At 39.4% G+C, this 19,463-nt stretch overlaps 3 protein-coding genes across 7 annotated transcripts in view; all 3 read right to left on the bottom strand.

Annotated features, from left to right (window-relative positions):
- Nucleotides 1-2,495, bottom strand: part of kansl1b (KAT8 regulatory NSL complex subunit 1b) — a 69,896-nt gene extending 67,401 nt beyond the window's left edge. Inside the window, exon 1 of one of the 3 annotated variants that reach the window (XM_059552928.1) lies at nt 2,381-2,495. The gene's annotated coding sequence lies outside the window, so the exon portion shown is untranslated. Of the gene's footprint in view, nt 1-1,005; nt 1,536-2,380 lie in introns of those variants that run through there. The other 2 variants (XM_059552919.1, XM_059552937.1) reach the window with 2 other exon arrangements.
- scn4ab (sodium channel, voltage-gated, type IV, alpha, b) overlaps nt 1-19,463 on the bottom strand; it is a 176,423-nt gene that overhangs the window by 149,755 nt on the left and 7,205 nt on the right. The gene's annotated exons all lie outside the window — the stretch shown is intronic.
- Nucleotides 4,871-19,463, bottom strand: part of cdc27 (cell division cycle 27) — a 364,243-nt gene continuing 349,650 nt past the window's right edge. Inside the window, exons 2-20 of one of the 3 annotated variants that reach the window (XM_059553008.1) lie at nt 18,488-18,563; nt 17,946-18,093; nt 11,062-11,187; nt 10,259-10,356; nt 9,960-10,132; nt 9,658-9,869; nt 9,396-9,507; nt 8,651-8,766; nt 8,472-8,571; nt 8,300-8,369; nt 8,168-8,230; nt 7,636-7,808; nt 7,197-7,349; nt 6,893-7,101; nt 6,617-6,734; nt 6,295-6,423; nt 5,720-5,794; nt 5,459-5,624; nt 4,871-5,387 (exon numbers count right to left, since the gene is read on the bottom strand). In XM_059553008.1, coding sequence (XP_059408991.1) covers nt 5,299-5,387; nt 5,459-5,624; nt 5,720-5,794; nt 6,295-6,423; nt 6,617-6,734; nt 6,893-7,101; nt 7,197-7,349; nt 7,636-7,808; nt 8,168-8,230; nt 8,300-8,369; nt 8,472-8,571; nt 8,651-8,766; nt 9,396-9,507; nt 9,658-9,869; nt 9,960-10,132; nt 10,259-10,356; nt 11,062-11,187; nt 17,946-18,093; nt 18,488-18,563 — 2,406 coding nt within the window. In that variant the 3' untranslated portion in view covers nt 4,871-5,298. Of the gene's footprint in view, nt 5,388-5,458; nt 5,625-5,719; nt 5,795-6,294; nt 6,424-6,616; nt 6,735-6,892; nt 7,102-7,196; nt 7,350-7,635; nt 7,809-8,167; nt 8,370-8,471; nt 8,572-8,650; nt 8,767-9,395; nt 9,508-9,657; nt 9,870-9,959; nt 10,133-10,258; nt 10,357-11,061; nt 11,188-17,945; nt 18,094-18,487; nt 18,564-19,463 lie in introns of all 3 variants that reach the window. The other 2 variants (XM_059552992.1, XM_059552999.1) reach the window with 2 other exon arrangements.

Here is a 19,463-nt window from a genome sequence, read left to right on the forward strand (position 1 = left end):
GTTAATGTTCTATTACACATAAAGCCCTCTGATGTCCACAACCACACGAAATACTGCGATAAATATAAATAAACCCCCAGATTATACAGAAAATACGGGTTAGGGCGAGCTTAAGGCCATGAAGAATCGCTGCCAGCGTTTCAAAAGCTGGCGTGATGCCTACTGAAGCGGCATTTTTGTACATTATTAGAACGTTTCGAGACGTAAAGGGTTCTAATGAGAATTCTCGGTTCGGCGGGGCGAGGACAGAACTGGAGGGGGAAAAAAGGGGAAAGCAACCAAATATTATGTAATGCAGTTAGTTACGGAAAACTCCCCGTGTCCAGGCTTGATGCAGAAGTTGTAACTGTTTACCACCCGATTGCATCATTTTTTTGCACATACATGCGTATATTTAGTATTGAACAGATACCGGAAATCAATTTGTGCAATTATTTTCTTCAGAAGATATTATAATAACATTCCTTCTCATATTTTTTAGCACCAATGCACAGTCTTAAAGGGCCAGCTCGCGTCGACTGTTAAAATTAATCTGTATTACTGGAAATCCATGTAACGCATAGGCCTGGGACAACATCGAGTAACTGATAGTATACGCTTCGCACCAACACAAACGAAAGCCTACTGATGTAGATACAGCAGACATATACTGCGCACCCACCCCGCGTGCGTTTAACCTACTCAATGTAAAGCGTGAACGAACTGGTCTCGCGTTTGATTGCCAGCTATGCGCTTTCATAAAACTGACACGTATATTTATGTCGGGCTGATTTTGCAACCTTGATAGTCTGACTTTCAACGCCGCCTACTTCACGGGTTTTACCAGAACAAACGGTGGAAAATAACTAAGGAGAGCGAAAAGCGTCCGCATTTGTGGAGTTAACGTGCCCTCGACGTGCTCCGTTTCACCGCGCGTCGATTTAAGTTCATAAATGCGCTAATAACGTCTCGAGTTGCCTCACGCCAGCGAGTTTTAAACTAACAAAGAGAAAAGGAGGAACCTACCACGTGATGAGGAGCCGATTCCGGGGGAAATGTATGTGATAAATCCCCACGCTTAAGAAATATAGCAGTAATAACTGACAGGCATAGGCAATTATCCAGATGCAGATTCCGCTGTTGCACGTTCAGGTGGAAAAATCCCGGGCCTCTCGCGCGCTCCGGTGCTCGGTAACCCCCTCCTTTTCCTCCTCCCACTCCTCCGGGCTTCGTTTAGGAATCACGAAATGGGCGAAAGAAACGGGGGCAGTCGAGCTATAGGAGCCCAGTCGGCTGTTTTTCAATCGCCCCTTACAAAAGCCGCGAAAATGCAGTGAAATGTATCCCTTTTCCGGTCGTTCTTTGAGCGCGGTCCCTTCTCTCCTTCTCCGGAAGGTCTTCGTACTCGTTGTCGGCTGAGAAAACCCCGCTTTTGTCCGTTTTTTATTGTTGTTCGTTCGAGGGGGAAGCGACGAGCTCGGAAAATGGCGGCTCGATCCTCTCCCTCGGATCGCGAGTCTGACAAACAGAAGAGCGGAGCGGCGCAGTGGCGGGAGAGACACGTTTGCTCCGAGCGGCCAATAGAGGCGCTAGGCTTCCTGTCATGACGCGTCAGGACAACAGGTGGCGCCACAATGAGAACATTTACTCTAGCACCAAAATATTCGATTGAAATGTCATTTATTTAGTCGAAACCGACCAAAATATGTATTTGCCCATAGATAGAATGTTTAAGTCCGAAGAAAATAGCATAGCATGACACAGTGTAACATAAAGATGAAATTAACACAATAAAGAGTACCTAGAGCCCTGCCCAGTGTTGAATGTTTCTAGAAAGAAGCTCTAAAGTAAATGTGCCAGTAGAGGGAACTCAAGGGTCTCTAAAATGACTAAGAGACAGGAAGTGTTTGAGAAAATCATACTGAATGAAGTGCAATATGACCTAAAAACACTAAAGAAATCTGAATTGCTATGCATTAAAATAAATGTTATTCTTGACCTCTTCATGTAAACTGAACTAAAATGCAAGAATTAGTAGTCAGTGATAGTAGTTATAACCAGGAAGACAAAAAAAAAGGTAAAAAATGGATTAATTAAATGTGGATTTAAAATCTAACAATACATTTCTATCTTAAAACTCTGTGGCTAAGGCATATTTTAATCACAGCAGATTAGAAATTATGAAACCTAGTTCCTAGGCTTCCTGTTTCTAGAGGTCCTCATAAACAAAAAGACAGCACCATCTGCTGTTTATAAAGGGAATAGTTTTAACTACCCTCCAGTGGCAACATATTTAGCTGACTATTTTGCCTGTTTATTCTAATAACTTTAAGTATGCATACGGCAAGTACATTCCCCTAAAATAGTACGTGTGAATGTATTAAAACAGATGGTGTCCGACCTTAGAAATGACTGGGTTCAGTTTGATCTGATGGTTTACTGGGACCTCCATTATAAATCCAAATGTGACTTGTAGACTCCGAAGCGAACAAGACAGTGGTTCAACCTGCAGTCTGTTAAAAAAAAAACTGTTAGCATTTACATTTATAGACAAACTGTTGGATACATTTTTAAATATTAAGTCTGAATTACATTAATTCATAAAGCACTTTTAATTCCTCTCGAAATTGTTTAAATTTTAGATTTTAAGGTTTAAATATCAAACCAAAAACATTCGTTACATGAAATAGAGCTAAAGTACTGTAAACACGTCGTTAGTCTGTCACTATCAGATCTCGGTGAAACAATAAAAAGAGATTTTAAACGTATTTACGTACGTAAGTTAAGCTTAAAAGATCATTAAATGTAAATAAATGAAGTGGGGGAAAGACTAACAACATCAACAACAAAAAAGTCAAATTCAAAACAAAAAACGGCGCTTTAGCAACTGCGATTCCGAAAGTGGATGGTGGAGTTATTTCAAAAGTACACAAGCTGCCTACCTAGACAGCAATTCTGACGCCATACGCGCGTTCCAAATGCTGTTTAAATAGTCAGTTAACTAGGTTTTGAAACACAACCACATACAATCAATTCCAATGTAATAAAAACTTGTATAGAAAACAAATAATGGATATTATGAATAAGAATATTACATCATCTATTCACGTTAATTAGATAAGTTCTTTAAATACAGTCCGATATTAATTGTATTTACTCATAGGCCCGTTGACTGTAGGTTTAGCATGCTAACATCATCAGATGATAGTCTCTGCTGTATTATAGCCTTTCTTTCATCCGCGCTCACATCTTGAAGACGAATTTAAAGAGTACATTTTTAGCGGACATTTTCATCTGTAACTACAGGAAACATGTACATTTTAGAGTCGTTTTAATTTTATCTGGAGGTTAATTCTGACAGACTGAGAGATTTTTTTTTGTACCCAAACAATTTTTGGCCTGTTGACTTCAATCTCCGGGATGAAATTACTTTGTCCTAATGTCTACCGCTCACTGAATGAGAGGGAAAATAAAACACTGTTTTCTTCTAGATCTTATGCGACATTTTACGTTGAAAGCTGTATTTTGCCCATACGAAAATAGCAAAACTAAGTCAATTTTAAATGACAGAGTACAGAATTCACGTTCACTTACCTGCACAGAGCAACCAGACATGAGCCGGAAGTACCGCCTCATTTCAACCTGTGATTGGTCAGAGAACGGAAAGGCGGCCGCTGATTGGCTGGTTTATATGTTTTTAGCAAGAGATGGGCTTACGAGTGAAAGTAAAAAAAAACTGTTAACTTTGCTAAAGAGTTGTTTATTTGTTAGATGTTATTGTCTGTTTAATGCATATGTACTAAACACACGGTCACGTTTGAACTTAAATTAGGCCTAACATGAAGCTTAATATCACCGTATCACTGTTAGCTGTTGTCAGTCTCGCAAACGATTTTATGAATGTCAGCGCTTATCTATGGAAATAACTTATTATTAGACATTCGTAATCACGCTATAAGTGCTGAAACCTTCTATAATTGTCCACTGAAGCAAGATCGCATTTTAACTTGTTATATTTCACATTAGTATCAATAACTAACAATCGTGGCATTTTCGGGTAAATCGTGGTTCTACAAACCCATGAACCCTCAAAGACAGTATTTAGGAAAAAACAAAAGTGTGGATCAATGTATAACGTATTTTCCTTCAATGACCACAGCAGGACTTTCAGTCAAATTTGTTTATTCTATTACCTTTCAATTCATTTAAAATATACAATAAGAAGCATTTAGCAGAGATCAAAAACATTTTTTTAAATAATAAACGTTCTGGTAAAATAAAATCCATTAAAGATGCTTTGTGCACATTTTCTATGTTCATCAGTATTGTTTTCAACAGCACCAACGTTTCAGAAAATTGTCTTAAGAAGTCTGACCACTGGTCACTGTGCCATACAGTAGTGTTGTTCATTTGGACAAGGTGGTCTGGTTTCCTAAACACAGATAAAAGTGTGTCAAGGAAACCACCCCACCTATACGCTCATTTAATCAACAATTCTCTAATCAATGTCTTACAGCTGGGCACATGGATTTGGATGTTTTGAAGGTAGAAAAGAGCAGAACAGATGAGTGTGAGAGTGGCACATTTTTCTAATTAAGACATTATTATTATTTTTTTTTTTAAACATAAGTGCTTCTTGAGCATCAGTCACACACACAAGTTTTAAAATACGGTGGAAAAACATCTGCATCCTCCAGAACTGTTACTTTCTAGCTAACACTCAGAAACATTGCTCTTCTAAACAGATGGTAATCTGATAGAAGATATGCAGTTTATGTTGAATCTCTTATGCCAAACGCTTTTTTGATGTGGGCAGAAAGTGCTTTTTTTCTCCCAGCAAATACGTTCCATGATCAAAAAGGGAGGTGAGAGGAATCAAAAGACTACCAACTCTTACACAGGTCTTTATTCAGAGTAAATGCTGATAAAATAACATAAAAGGCCTAAGCATTAAGACAGGAACATCCATGAATGTCTGTGGCTCTTTTTTGAGTCTTCAACTGACAATTAACTTTTTGAGAAGACAGTGGCGTCATTGGTAAATCTGGGCAATTTGAGTCTGCGATAAGGGATGCCTGCCAGTGACGATGAGGGATGAGACAGGACCAGATGATCAGACCGATGAGAGACCTCGAAGGCATGATGACAAGGGGATGGAAAAAGGCAAGAACGAATGATGAAAATAAAACGACAGAAATGAGGAGGTACTGTTATTAGCAGCAGTTTGTTTTCCTTTTTTTCTTCTTCCTCCTTTTTCAGAGCTGAAGTCTTCAAGTAGCCCCCAGATTGGCATTGTAAAGTCCAGAGTGGTGTCGGGGGCTACAGAACCTCATCGCTCTCCGTGGTGTGGAGCTGCGTGTCATCAGCGTCCGTCATACTGCTCTCTTGTGACTCCTCCACCTCCGCTGCTGAGAGCAACAGACAACATTACATAGAGCACACAGGTCCACATGCATGGCTCACTGCATAGTAGACTTACTTGAGTAGTAGGGATAGTCATCAGGAGTGACAGGTTCGTCATCATCTGGGAGGTATCGCTTATCTATGGCCTCTTTGATCTGATTATTGGCCCCTTTAGGGTCCAAGTCCATGGCCCAAGAGAAGTTCATTAGCGCCAGATGAGTCTGGCCAAGCTTCTTATAGACCTTTATAGACGATGAATATTTTTTAGTAAAAGATATATTTTTATTAAAAAGATCAAATAAGTACACAGAAGTATACAACTGAGTTGTAGGAGTACCTTTCCTATTAAGAAGTAAACAAGGGACTCTTTGGGCACTATTTGTTTCAGCTCTTCAAGCTCCTGCAAAGCCGCCTATAAGGAACAAATTAGTTCATTTTCAAAAAGATGGTTTCTGAAGGCTTTTTTTTTTAGACCAAGTAAAGAAAATTCAATATGGTGTCTAAAATGTAAATGTTTTGCATTAACAATGCTTCAAAGTTGCTTATTAAGAAGCTTTTGGCTTGAATACCTCTGCTCCAAATCAACAGAATATGAAAATTTTTTTACCTTTTGATCATACTAATGTTCTTTCTCTGTATTTTGTCTTGTTTTTCAGTATAAATATCCAAACATTCTTAAATTTGTTCATTTTAAGCATAGACTATTTAAATTGTTATATTTTTTTAGGGTGCATCTCAATCTCAAGTAAATGGATCTAAATGTATATTAGACATTTGTTTTACAAAACATAAGGTGCAAGCAACATTTAATGCCATAACTTTAAGACTTTCTGCTGCAAAAGACTTTTGATGTCTTCATTAGTGAATGCTGAATCTTGACTGCTTAATGTCATGATACAAGTTGGGGAGTACCTTGTACTTTTCATTGGCAAAAAGAATAGAGGCCCTGTGGAATTTGCATAGCGGGTTCTTGGGGTCGATGCTTATGGCTCTGTTGAGGGTCTCAAGTGCATGGTCTGATTTCTTCAAAGCATGTTGAACCTGACATGGAGCACATGAGAAAGGATATGAAGATGCAGCAATGCAACAAACAGTCTGCACCATGTTTTACATCAATTTATGTAAAATAAATGCATTAACAAACTCAAGCAACAATCTTGCACTATTATTTCCCAAAGATATAAGCTGCTTCACTTTAGATTAACATTATTTTCTCTGCATTAGGTTTACTTACCACTCCAATATGACAAAGCAGCACAGAACTCTGAGGATTGATGCTCAAAGCCTTCTTGAAATGAATTTCGGCTAGGTTAAATTTCTCCTGCTTGTAGTAAATCATTCCCAAACCGTACCTAAAAGACAAACACTGAGCCTTTTTACTGTAAAAATGACAAGCGGTTTTCATAATTTCACAATATAAAATGAACAGTTAAGATTTTTTTTCACATTTCTGGTTTCATTTAAAGTAGTGTCTCATTTCCAAAGCCAACGAGTAGAGTCTGAACCGTACCAGGCATTGTAGTGACGTTTATTGAGGCGTATAGCATTGCGGAAGCAGCCCAGGGCTTTCTCCAGCTCCTCTGTGAGAACTAGTTCATGCCCTAATAGTGTGTATGCGTATGCAAAGCTGGGGTCCACCTGGATGGCCCTTGTGAAGAACTTAATGGCTATGTCATGTTCCCGCTGTAAGCTGAAACAGTTACCAGCTACACACCAGGGCTGTACACAGAGAGAGAGGATGATATAAACCTTAAGAAAAAGCATTCAAGATCTGCAAAGCCTGTTCATTTGCTATACTACTCCGAGAGATGTACCTCTGGTGAGTTTTTGTCCATGTCAGTGAGATCTTTAGATAGGGCAGAAAGTGCAACATCCTTTTGTAAATGCCAGAGCGTTGTGGAATAGATCTCCATACCTTCCACTCGATAGCTCTCAATACGCCGGACTTCTGAGAAAATCCTCTCCGCCTGGTAAAACAGACACATTTACATTTATTCATTTAGCTGACACTTTTATCCAAAAAAAGGATAAGAGGTCGCACGCCTCTGGAGCAACTAGGGGTTAAGTGTCTTGCTCAGGGACACATTGGTGTCTCACAGTGGATTCGAACCCGGGTCTCACACACCAAAGGCATGTGTCTTATCCACTGCGCCAAAACCACCCCAACACAAAATTCAGTCTTATCTTTTCTGCAATTCACAGTTTGAATCATTTTTCAGCTGAAAACTCCTAATTTGAACAACTCTGACTCACCTGCATGTATTCAGCCAATTCAAAGTGAGCTCGCCCGATCTGACCCAGCACCCAGCCTGTGTTGTAGTGGTGTGAAGGCAGCTGACTCAAGATGTTAATGGCTTCTCTGCAGTTGTACGAGCAGAGAGCAAGATAGCCCCTCCCAATATCCCGCATCAACGTCATCAGCCCATCTGAACGAAACAGAGCAAACAAATTCAAGTTTAGGTGGAGTTACATTTTCAAAATACATCATATTTAATAATCCTTCCTTTTTAACAAATGTTATAATTTGTTTAAAGTTCTTTGAAGTCAACATGAAACCGAAGCTGTGATGGTGTTTTCTTCTCTATTGTAACAGAGCTTAATGACTTCTAAGAGATATTTTGATTAAATATTATGAGGGCACATAATACAATTTTTTATTTATAATATTATAATTAGTTAATTAAAATATAAATACTGCATTATTTCATAAAAAATAAATTGCATTTGCATTTGATTAGATTTAATTCCTTAAATACATCTTAAAAAGACGACAGATCTCAAATACCTGCAGCAGCCTTTTGTAGACTAAAAGCCTGGAACTGCGGTGAGCTGATGTTGCCTTTTCCTTCTATGGAAGAATCAAGCTTGAGGATCTCGATGCTCTCATTCAGGTTAGATGGGGTGATTCCTCCCTTACCCGTTTTCGTTTTGGTCTTTCGGTTAGGAATCTTGGTGGGGAACTTCATTTTCAGCTTCTTGCTGTTCTCCTGCTCAATTTCATCATAAAGAGAGTTGATAACACTTCCTCTAAAGAGTGGTTGAGGATTTTGAGGAGTGTATGAATAAACTTGTATGTGTGAAGACAGTACCTTGGCAGTGGAGCTGGCACTAGTGAAGAGTCTTGAGCTCCGCCGTGGCTGCACATTTGGGGGAGCAGCAATGGTTGGGCTCAGCACTTGTGGTGTAGAACTACAAAGCAGAAAGAGATGTCATCAGAAGCCATTATCATAGCCATGAGTTGCCGGTAGAAATGTGCGATGACATATACCTGGTCTGTGGGGCAGTGGTCTGAGTTTGGTTGAAAGGGTTTGGAATGACCTCTCTGCTGTTTCCACTCTGTGCAAACACTGACTTCGTCCCCACTTGGCTGATTCTACTGACGGCCTGAAATGGCAAAAATTCTTGATTTAAAAAGACATAATTTATCATTTGCAGTTTTATTATATTAAGACTATTTTTGTCATTTTAATAAACCTTACATAAATATAATTTAGAAAATGTTATTTGGATGGTTTGTATTATAACTAGGACAAAGAGTTTTTTTCCACACTCTTTTTGAATAAGAGTTCAATGTACCAGTACTACAGTGAAATTAGTTATTATCTTGCTACTAAACTCCACAATTAATTACAAAGAAACATAACGTAAATTTTTAAGACTAGACAATTTAAATGTTTAAAGACTAACCCAGACATTTAAAGAAAAAGCTGCAAAATCACATTTACATACAAAGTACGCTTCAATACCATTTTTGTATTAGAAACCTGTCCGTTTCTGCTAAAATTATCTCAGTAACCAAAGGTTACAAACAAAGAATTAATGTTAAAGTAATACAAACAGGTGTACAAAAAGGTTGTTAAAACTAAACTGCATTACTCTTTTTTTTTTCCTGGTGAAATAAACCTTGACTAATGTTTTAAGATTTTAAGGGAAAAACACATTTATACAAAATCGTAGATCACAGCCCATGGAACTACTTGAACTGCAAGCTGCTAGAAATAAAGCTGACTAACCTTCTTTGGAGGGCCAGGCGGAGGAGGAGGTTCCATCCCACTTCCACTGTGACTGTAATTTTGAAGGTATGTTGGGTCTCCCGGGCTCGGCTCCAGAGGCAAAATTCCAAAACTACACCGTTTTAAACAGATAGATACATAAGAGCCAAATAATCACATCCATAATTTGAATCATTAAAAAAAGTACTAGGGAATACATTAAGAAAGCCTCGTGCACGGTTAAGTGTGAGGTGCGATGGCCTTAGTGATGTTTGGTCATTACCTCGGTGTGAGGGGGCTAAGTGTGGCCGTGCCCCCCAGCAGACATCGGCCACTCTTGGGTTTGTTTTGCACTTGTTTGGATAATAGTGAACCACCAGTGCCCAGTGGCACAGAGTCTGGCGAGATGACGGAGGAGTCGATGTAGGACACAGAGGAGTCCGTATTCAGGGAGTACTTTGAGTTAGAAGATTCTAGATTGAGCCGGTTTAGCTCCTTTAGAGAGAGAAGAAAGACAATCCATTTGATATGTCCCTAAACAATATCTCCCTATAAAACACTATAAAAACCACAGGAAAGACATACCAAAGTGTCTTGTGGGGTCTCCATTAGGATGGTGTCGACTTGTCGGTGTCCCATGTTGTTACTAGGTGTGTGTGCAGGGCTGATGGGAGGAGGGGGTACGACTCCTCCACTGCCTCCACTGAAATTCTGCAAGGAGGTAAATCTAAAGATCTGCTCTGGATCCGGTCGCTCTCCTGTAGCACAGAGAACAGAGTTTAAAATCAGATTATCAGGCATCCTCTCCTAGGAGAGTCTTGTAACTGTGCTGCTTGGATGAGGTTCTTATGATGACCCTAATTAATAACGAGAAAGGAACTCACCGATTTGACATAGAGACTCAAATGGAGACCATAAGAAAGGGTTCTCGCTCATGCTTTTTTGGTAACATTCAGCTCCTTTTGCTATCCGGTCTGTTTTGCTGCAGGAATAACAAAAGGAGCAGGATAATCACAATTTTAGTTTCATAAGATGCCATTTGGGGTTTTCCACAACTTGAAAATCCAATAACAATCTTAGACAAAGAAAACAGCAGATTTTACTGGATTTAATGTAAATAACAATGGCTCATTGGCTAAAGGAAAATGTCACATTTACAGTTTCTCTGTGTTCGGGAGAGTCATGAAGAAACCAAAGAAACAGTGAGAACAATAAACCAACAAACTTACTGATGTCTATGGAGGTATACTGCAGTCAAAATACAAACAATACCAATTTAATCCTATGTAGTAAAGTCCACATCCCCCGAAGTGATCTTTCTCTTGGTTATTAGCACTTGAACGAAAAGTGTAAAGACTATGAGGCTATTTAACAAAACATCTCATTAAGAACAGGAAGAGAGGAATCTCTCATATGAGAATATTCAGAACTCTAAAAGTAATCTATCAATAGTAACTGAGTCCTGCTCTACACAAGTGCAAAAACACAAGTCAAAAGAGCCCTGTCTGCCTCTAAATCCATTACAGGTAAAGACCTTTGGAACCGGCTTGCTTTCTCCAACAAATTAAACACAGCCTCTCACTAGTGTATTTTTCCCAGGAAAAACTGCAAAGCAGATATTTTCGTAATTCAGTAAGGTTCATTGATTTCAGTAGGTGAAGGCAAGTAGCAAACAAGCTCAACGTACCAGTAGATTTGCCCCAGCAGAGCCAGAGTGAAGCAGGCCGAGTCTCCAAACTCAGTAATGATGTCGTCTTGGCTCTTCTGTTTGTTCAGGACACCTCCGGTCAGGATTTGCTCTCCCTCTGCCAACCTGCCAGAGAAAAACACAAATCAATCAAAACGGCAAGAAATTTGTAATCAGATTCATAAGATGAGAATCACTGTGTTTAGACCTGATGTTAATCTCCTGCCTGCCATAGTATTCATGGCTAATAAAATGTAATTTTAAAATAACACTCATTCTAATGATTAATGTCCTCTTGTATTTCATTACATTGCTCTCAGGTAGGGATTTCAAAAGTTACTCTACTTCAATACTAAAGTAAAGCATTATTTCCTATACATTGATTTATTTATGACAATATTCACATTGACTACCACAAATATCCACCGCCCCCTGCCCTCCCACATCTCACACACACACACTAGCGTGACTTTAGCACTATATTTAGCACCTTTCAGACCCATAAAAGGTACATACTGACAAACCTAGCGACTTTTTTGGATAAACCTTAGTTATCATTCTGTTGGAAGATGTCACCATTACTGCCCTGTGAGCTCGAGGTCTGATTCTCCTGATGCAGTATCTAAATATGAGCATAGTTCATCTGTCAATATGCACATAGTTTGTTACTCAGACGCTGACAGTGCGCTTAATGGGACAAAAAGGTAATATAGCCAAAACCACCACATATAGCCCCTTTTAAGTGTACATGCACAATGGTTTTATCGGATTATAAATCAGGATTTAAGGAGTTAAGTGCGAGTGATTCCTGGTTAGAATGTAGTATATTAATGGGTCGTGTTTAGTCACTATTTATACTTGTTTTATGTACGACAACAGAAAATATGTAAATGGGAACAGTTTTATTGGGCATTCATTTGTTTTACAGTACGAGACAGCATATCAGGTAGAACAGATCTGAATGCAAACTTGACACAATGATATCATTAATATGCAAATTAATATGTATCATCACCTGCTGCCCCAAGTCTCACAGAATCCTGTGGGAAACACTGAACACAAGGCTCGTTTGAGATTAGCAAATTCTGCGCAGAACTGATCACCACAAGATGCATGGCGGTTAGAATTGTGTCCGAGGGTTGTACACCTTGCTTTGATGTCACGCTGACGTGTGCCCAAAATCTCTCGCGACAGCGACCCAACCATGAAGTGGAGCACAGTTGGTCTCCCCCAGCTTCGCTGAACAAAAGCACGATGGGAAACGACTTGCTGACGAGACAGCTTCATTCTCATTGGCTCAAATAACTGTTATGTTGCATTCTCTTCTTAAATATTAGATTTTTATATCTGGTATCATGTGATTATGTGTTTAAGAATTAGGCGTGAATATTCACAATCACAATGGCAGTGCAATCTCTGTGTGAGATATGTGACGGTTGTCAAAAAAAAAATAATTCTAAACTACGTTTGTATTAAAGTAGAAATGGATGATAAATACACATTTGAATGGAATTAAATAGCAAATACTTTGAGTGTCATTGTATCATTGTAATTATTTACATATAAAAGGAACAGAATTGAAATTATATCATGTTCATAAGTAGGGGTGTGCACGGATAGTCGAACATTCGAATATTCGTTCTGCTTTAATTATTCGATAAATAATAATGATATTCGAATTTCGCTATATTTTTGTTGCCATAAAAAAAAAGAAAAAAAGTCAACAATAAAACCTAATTCGGTCACTTTCTGTGATTCTCCACGGCATATTTGAAGATGTATGCAAGCAAAAAATAATTAACGAATGAATAAGAACTGCGGTCTTCTACAGTACTTCAAATATGCCGTGGAGAATCACAGAAAGTGGCCGAATTCAAGAACACTGTTGCGGCATCTCTCAAGCAACGAATAAACACCGCTAACTTGGAGAATGCAGTGAAAACTCCTCTTCTCGCGTCCGCCCTAGACCCTCTGCCTAAACATCTCAGGTTTCTCGATGAAAACATGAGAGAAGTAAGAAAAAAAACTTTTTGAACATTATCAGAACATTTTCCTTGATGCGAATTGTGCGTCACCAACGATGAAGAGGATGCGGCAATGCCCACTCGTCGGAAAAGGCTGAGCCAGTTCTTCAGCGATGATACAGAGAGTCCAGCCGAGACGAGTGGGAACAGTTCTTACTGGAGCCATGTATTCCACCAGATGAGGATCCCATTCAGTGGTGAAACGAAAACACGAAGCGCTTCACAAAACTTATTCGCTTAGCACACCGTTATTTGTGAGTCCCGACAACGTCCGTGCCTTCAGAGCGCATGTTTACATGCACGTGTTTCTTTACAAGAACATGTAAAACAATAGAAAAAAAATATATATAAGATTTGCTGACAGTTTCAAAGTTAAGTGTAAGCTACATTCTGTACAATAGCCTAATTGCTGCAGGCTGCTTTACCATTTTTCTTTGTTGCTTTTAATCTGTACTTTTGTTTGTTTGCACGCATTGTTAAAGGTTTTCAGCTACAAAACACGATGTGTAATGTTCAAGCTTATTGTGTGTAAGCTTGTTCAAAAAAGACAGAAACAATAAATGTTGCTGAAAAATAACGTCTTTCTCATTAAACTTAATTTAAATAAATGAATATTTGAATATTCGTTTTTTGTGAGCTCAAATATTCGAATGTGATATTGCTCTCAACCTTTTCTGAGGATGGTACTCCCGTAGTTATGCTTGGAGATTCCAACATCCATCTAGATAAACCTCTGTTTGCTGATTTCCACACTCTGCTTGCCTCTTTTGATCTCAACCGAGTGTCAACTATTGCTACTCACAAATCAGGCAACCAACTGGACCTTATTATACGCGACATTGCTCTACTGATCATGTTCTGGTTACTCCACTGCACACGTCGGATCACTTCCTCCTCAACCTCAACATGGTCCCTGCCACATCACTTACCCCTCCACATGTCATCTTTCGACGTAACCTACACACACTTTCACCCTCCTGGCTATCTGCAATGGTTTCATCTTCACTTCCTTCCCCTAAACTGTTTGCATCTTTGGATGCTAACAGTTCTACTGATACTTTCTGCTCCACTCTTACATCTTGTTTAGACACTGTTTGTCCCTTATCTTCCAGGCCAGCCCGTAACACCCCTTCTGCCCCTTGGTTATCTGATGTTCTACGCGAATACCGTTCTAAGCTTAGAGCTGCTGAAAGGGTGTGGCGCAAATCCAAAAATACTACTGACCTTAATGTGTATCAGTCACTCCTATCTTCCTTCTCTGCTAATGTCTCCACTGCTAAATTGACATACTACCATAACAAAATTAACAATTCGTCTAACTCTCGCATGCTTTTTAAAACATTTTCCTCACTTTTTAAAACTTTCCCCACTTTGCATAGACTTGAACACTTTGTTGGCATCAGTGGAAGTGCATTAGCATGGTTTAAATCGTAGTTATATGACCGCCATCAGTTCGTAGCAGTGAATGAAGATGTATCCTATCGATCACAAGTGCAGTATGGAGTACCTCAAGGCTAAGTACTAGGGCCTCTACTCTTCACGCTTTATATGTTACCCTTGGGAGATATCATCAGGAAACATGGTGTTAGCTTTCACTGTTATGCTGATGATACTCAGCTCTATAATTCTTCGCAGCCCGGTGAAACACACCAATTTGAAAAACGAATGGATTGCATAGTCGATATAAAAAACTGGATGACGAGTAATTTCTTACTGCTATATTCTGAAAAAACAGAGGTGTTAATTATAGGACCTAAAAACTCCGCTTGTAATAACCTAGAACACTGTCTAAGACTTGATGGTTGCTCTGTCAATTCTTCGTCATCAGTTAGGAACCTAGGTGTGCTATTTGATCGCAATCTTTCCTTAGAAAGCCACGTTTCTAGCATTTGTAAAACTGTATTTTTCCATCTCACAAATATATCTAAATTACGGCCTATGCTCTCAATGTCAAATGCAGAAATGTTATATTTGGCGCCTAAACTCTGGAATAACCTATCTAACATTGTTCGGGAGGCAGACACACTCTTGCAGTTTAAATCTAGATTAAAGACCCATCTCTTTAACCTGGCATACACATAACATACTCATATGCTTTTATTATCCAAATCCGTTAAAGGATTTTTAGGCTGCATTAATTAGGTAAACCGGAACCGGAAACACTTCCCATAACACCCTATGTACTTGCTACATCATTAGAAGAATGGCATCTACACTAATATTTGTCTGTTTCTCTCTTGTTCCGAGGTCACCGTGGCCACCAGATCCAGTCTGTGTCCAGATCAGAGGGTCACTGCAGTCACCCGGATCCAGTACGTATCCTGATCAGATGCTGGATCAGCACCTAGAAAGGAACTCTACATCCCTGAAAGACAGCGGAGACCAGGACAACTAGAGCCCCAGATACAGATCCCCTGTAAAGACTTTGTCTCAGAGGACCACCAGGACAAGACCACAGGAAACAGATGATTCTTCTGCACAATCTGACTTTGCTGCAGCCTAGAATCGAACTACTGGTTTCGTCTGGTCAGAGGAGAACTGGCCCCCCAACTGAGCCTGGTTTCTCCCAAGGTTTTTTTCTCCATTCTGTCACCGATGGAGTTTCGGTTCCTTGCCGCTGTCGCCTCTGGCTTGCTTAGTTGGGGACACTTCATCTACAGCAATATCGTTGACTTGATTGCAAATAAATGCACAGACACTATTTAACTGAACAGAGATGACATCACTGAATTCAATGATGAACTGCCTTTAACTATCATTTTTGCATTATTGACACTGTTTTCCTAATGAATGTTGTTCAGTTGCTTTGACGCAATGTATTTTGTTTAAAGCGCTATATAAATAAAGGTGACTTTGACTTCTTTGTCCTCCTCCTCCACCTCCTGCTTAATCTCTAATAGCTGACGACTTTGCAACGTTTTTCATTAATAAAATTAAACACATTAGTGCACAATTTTCCACACCACAATCAGTCAAGCTCATATCACCAACAAACATACACTCATTTACTACCTTCTCTTCACTCTCTGCGGGCAGAAGTCTCAAAACTCATCATTTCTAATCACCCTACTACTTGCCCGCTTGATCCTATTCCATCTCATCTCCTTCAAGCCATTTCTCCTGCAGTTGTACCTGCACTCACTCACATCATCAACACATCCCTCCACACTGGTGTTTTTCCCTCATCATTTAGACAGGCACGTATAACTCCACTACTTAAGAAACCCAACCTCAACCCATCTCTTTTAGAGAACTACAGACCAGTTTCCCTTTTTCCTTTCATTGCAAAAACACTTGAACGAGCTGTTCAACCAAGTCTCTACATTTCTCACAAACAACAACCTCCTTGACAGCAACCAATCTGGCTTCAGAAGTGGACATTCAACTGAGACGGCCTTGCTCTCAGTTGTTGAAGCTCTAAGACTGGCAAGAGCAGATTCCAAATCTTCAGTACTAATCCTGCTGGATCTGTCCGCTGCTTTTGACACGGTTAACCACCAGATCCTCCTATCAACCCTACTGGCAAAAGGCATCTCAGGAACCACACTTCAATGGTTTGAGTCTTACCTATCCGATAGGTCCTTCAAAGTATCTTGGAGAGGTGAGGTGTCCAAGTCACAACATCTAACTACTGGGGTGCCTCAGGGCTCAGTTCTTGGACCACTTCTCTTCTCTTTCTACATGGCATCATTAGGTTCTGTCATTCAGAAACATGGCTTTTCATACCACTGCTATGCTGATGACACTCAACTATACATCTCATTCCATCCTGATGATCCGACGGTTGCTATTCGCATCTCAGCTTGTCTAACAGACATTTCTTCCTGGATGATGGACCATCACCTTCAACTCAACCTTGCCAAGACAGAACTGCTTGTGATTCCAGCAAACCCATCGTTTCATCACAATTTCACCATCAAGTTAGGCACATCAACCATAACTCCTTCAAAAACAGCTAGAAGCCTTGGAGTTATGATTGATGATCAGCTGACTTTCTCAGACCACATTGCTAAAACTGTCCGATCCTGCAGATTTGCTTTATTCAACATCAAGAAGATGAAGCCCTTTCTTTCGAAACATGCTGCACAACTCCTTGTTCAAGCTCTTGTTTTATGCAGGCTGGACTATTGCAATGCCCTCTTGGCAGGTCTTTCAGCCAATTCTATCAAACCTTTACAATTAATTCAGAACGCGGCAGCAAGATTAATTTTTAATGAGCCAAAAAGAATACACATCACACCTCTGTTTATCAATTTGCACTGGCTTCCAATAGCTGCTCGCATAAATTTCAAGGCATTGATGTTTGCCTACAAAACTACCACTGGCTCTGCACCCATTTACCTAAATTTGTTACTTCAGACTTATGTGCCCTCTAGAAGCTTGCGTTCTGCAAGTGAACGTCGCTTGATTGTGCCATTCCAAAGAAGCACAAAGTCACTTTTACGGACTTTTAAATTAAATGTTCCCTCCTGGTGGATTGACCTCCCCAACTCAATCCGAGCAGCTGAGTCCTTAGACATCTCCAAGAATCGGCTTAAAACACATCTCTTCCATCTTAATTTGACCCTCTAACTTTAACACTCACTATTCTAATTATATTCTTTAAAAAAATTCTAACTACCTTTCTAATCTTTTTGTATTCTATTTTCTTTTCATTTATTATGCAATTGTATGTATATATATATACAAGGTTTGGAGGACTGGAGGATAGTGAAATTTGAATACAACTACTGAAATTTTTGTGTAGTATCAACCCTAACACTAAGCTTCTGGCAGAGATAAACATAGATACAGACATTGGGATATGATGATGATGAGTCATGAGTTATGATTAGTTGGGGAATAATTAGTCATCCATACTTGTTCAGTTCCACACAGCACTTGGCCAGGAGGTATTTGCATTGTGGCGTGGTGCAGCTGTGTCCTTTCAGGAGGTGGTAGGCCTTATACGCCTTCCCTGAACGGTAGTAGCACGTAGCCAGCAGGAAGAGCGCTTCTTCTGAATGGACTGATAGGTGAGAAGAAAAGAAATTCAGAGGAAGCTAAAATTTGCCAAAGCTAAGAAAATAAGGAATAAATGGAATGGACCTCAATACTTAAATGTCTTGTACATGTCTTCTCTTGTATTAATAAAATGTTTACAATTTTGAAAATACAACTTTCAACAGATCTCAGAAAAAAAGCTTATGGCCAGAATATCTCTGTTGCCAACCATTAGAATATGAAAATATTTTTTTACTGTTCCTTCTGATCACACTGCAAAAAAGTGATGTACTTCCTCAGTATTATAGTTTTGTGTCACACAAACTTGTTTTAATGCGATGCCTGAAATGCCAGCTCTGAAAGACGAGGGGAAATGGAGGATGTTGTCTGCCTGTATGGAGGACGATTTGTGCAATTACCCTCAGCATAGAGTCTCTCTGCCAGGAATACTGCATCTCGGTAGGCGTAGTGGTTCAGAGCATGCCAGACAGCAGCCTATGGAGCAAAACACAATGGCTGTTACCTTCATCCCTTTTACAGTTGACGAAACGGAGTATGCATCACAACAAAGATAAACCATAGCACTTTATGAATTAGGGTTAATGATTTTATTACCACCTGACAGCAAGTATACACTTCTGAACATCACCATTACAAAAGAAATGGGCTTCCACATAAACAATGATACTGACTGCAGAGATTGTTTTTTTTACATATATCATGTATATGATATTATCTGCTGTCAGTAAGTCACGTCTTGATCACAGTTTTAAGAAATGGAGAATGATTTCAGACACTATATACAAAGTCTGAAGGTAAGGAGGGAAACCAGATGATGTTGACAGACGGGATAAACATAGGTGCGCTTGGACGCCCTAAAATACTGTCTAGTTAGGCTGCTCGTTCTTGATTTGAGACACAGCCAATGTATACACATTGTACATACATTTGAACTGACAAGACACACACACACACACACACACACACACACACACACACACAGGTTTAGCAGCTGTGCTTGATGAACCGTAGGCTAGTTGGTAACGTTATTTGACAAAGACTTACTAAACAAACAACCTTTGACTTTTTTTGGCTCATTACACATCATAACATATGAATTTAAAGTCCAACCTAAAAAGGAAATCATATGTTATGATTTTATCGCTGATTAGCTTCTATTTCAGACAACTGACCAGCTCCAGAAATTGCTAATTCACCAAATCTCTTCAAATGCACTAATTTGTGTCAACTTTACTCTTCATATATTTCGTGTTTGTGAATACCAGTCATCTCTGTAAACATTCAATTTCACAACTTAATTATCCTCATCACCGCGATATTTTAACCCAAGCGTCAAAATAAAACATCACTATCCCAACATAAATCCCAATAAAT

This window comes from Carassius carassius, chromosome 1, assembly GCF_963082965.1.
Source record: "Carassius carassius chromosome 1, fCarCar2.1, whole genome shotgun sequence".
Lineage (NCBI taxonomy): Eukaryota > Metazoa > Chordata > Actinopteri > Cypriniformes > Cyprinidae > Carassius > Carassius carassius.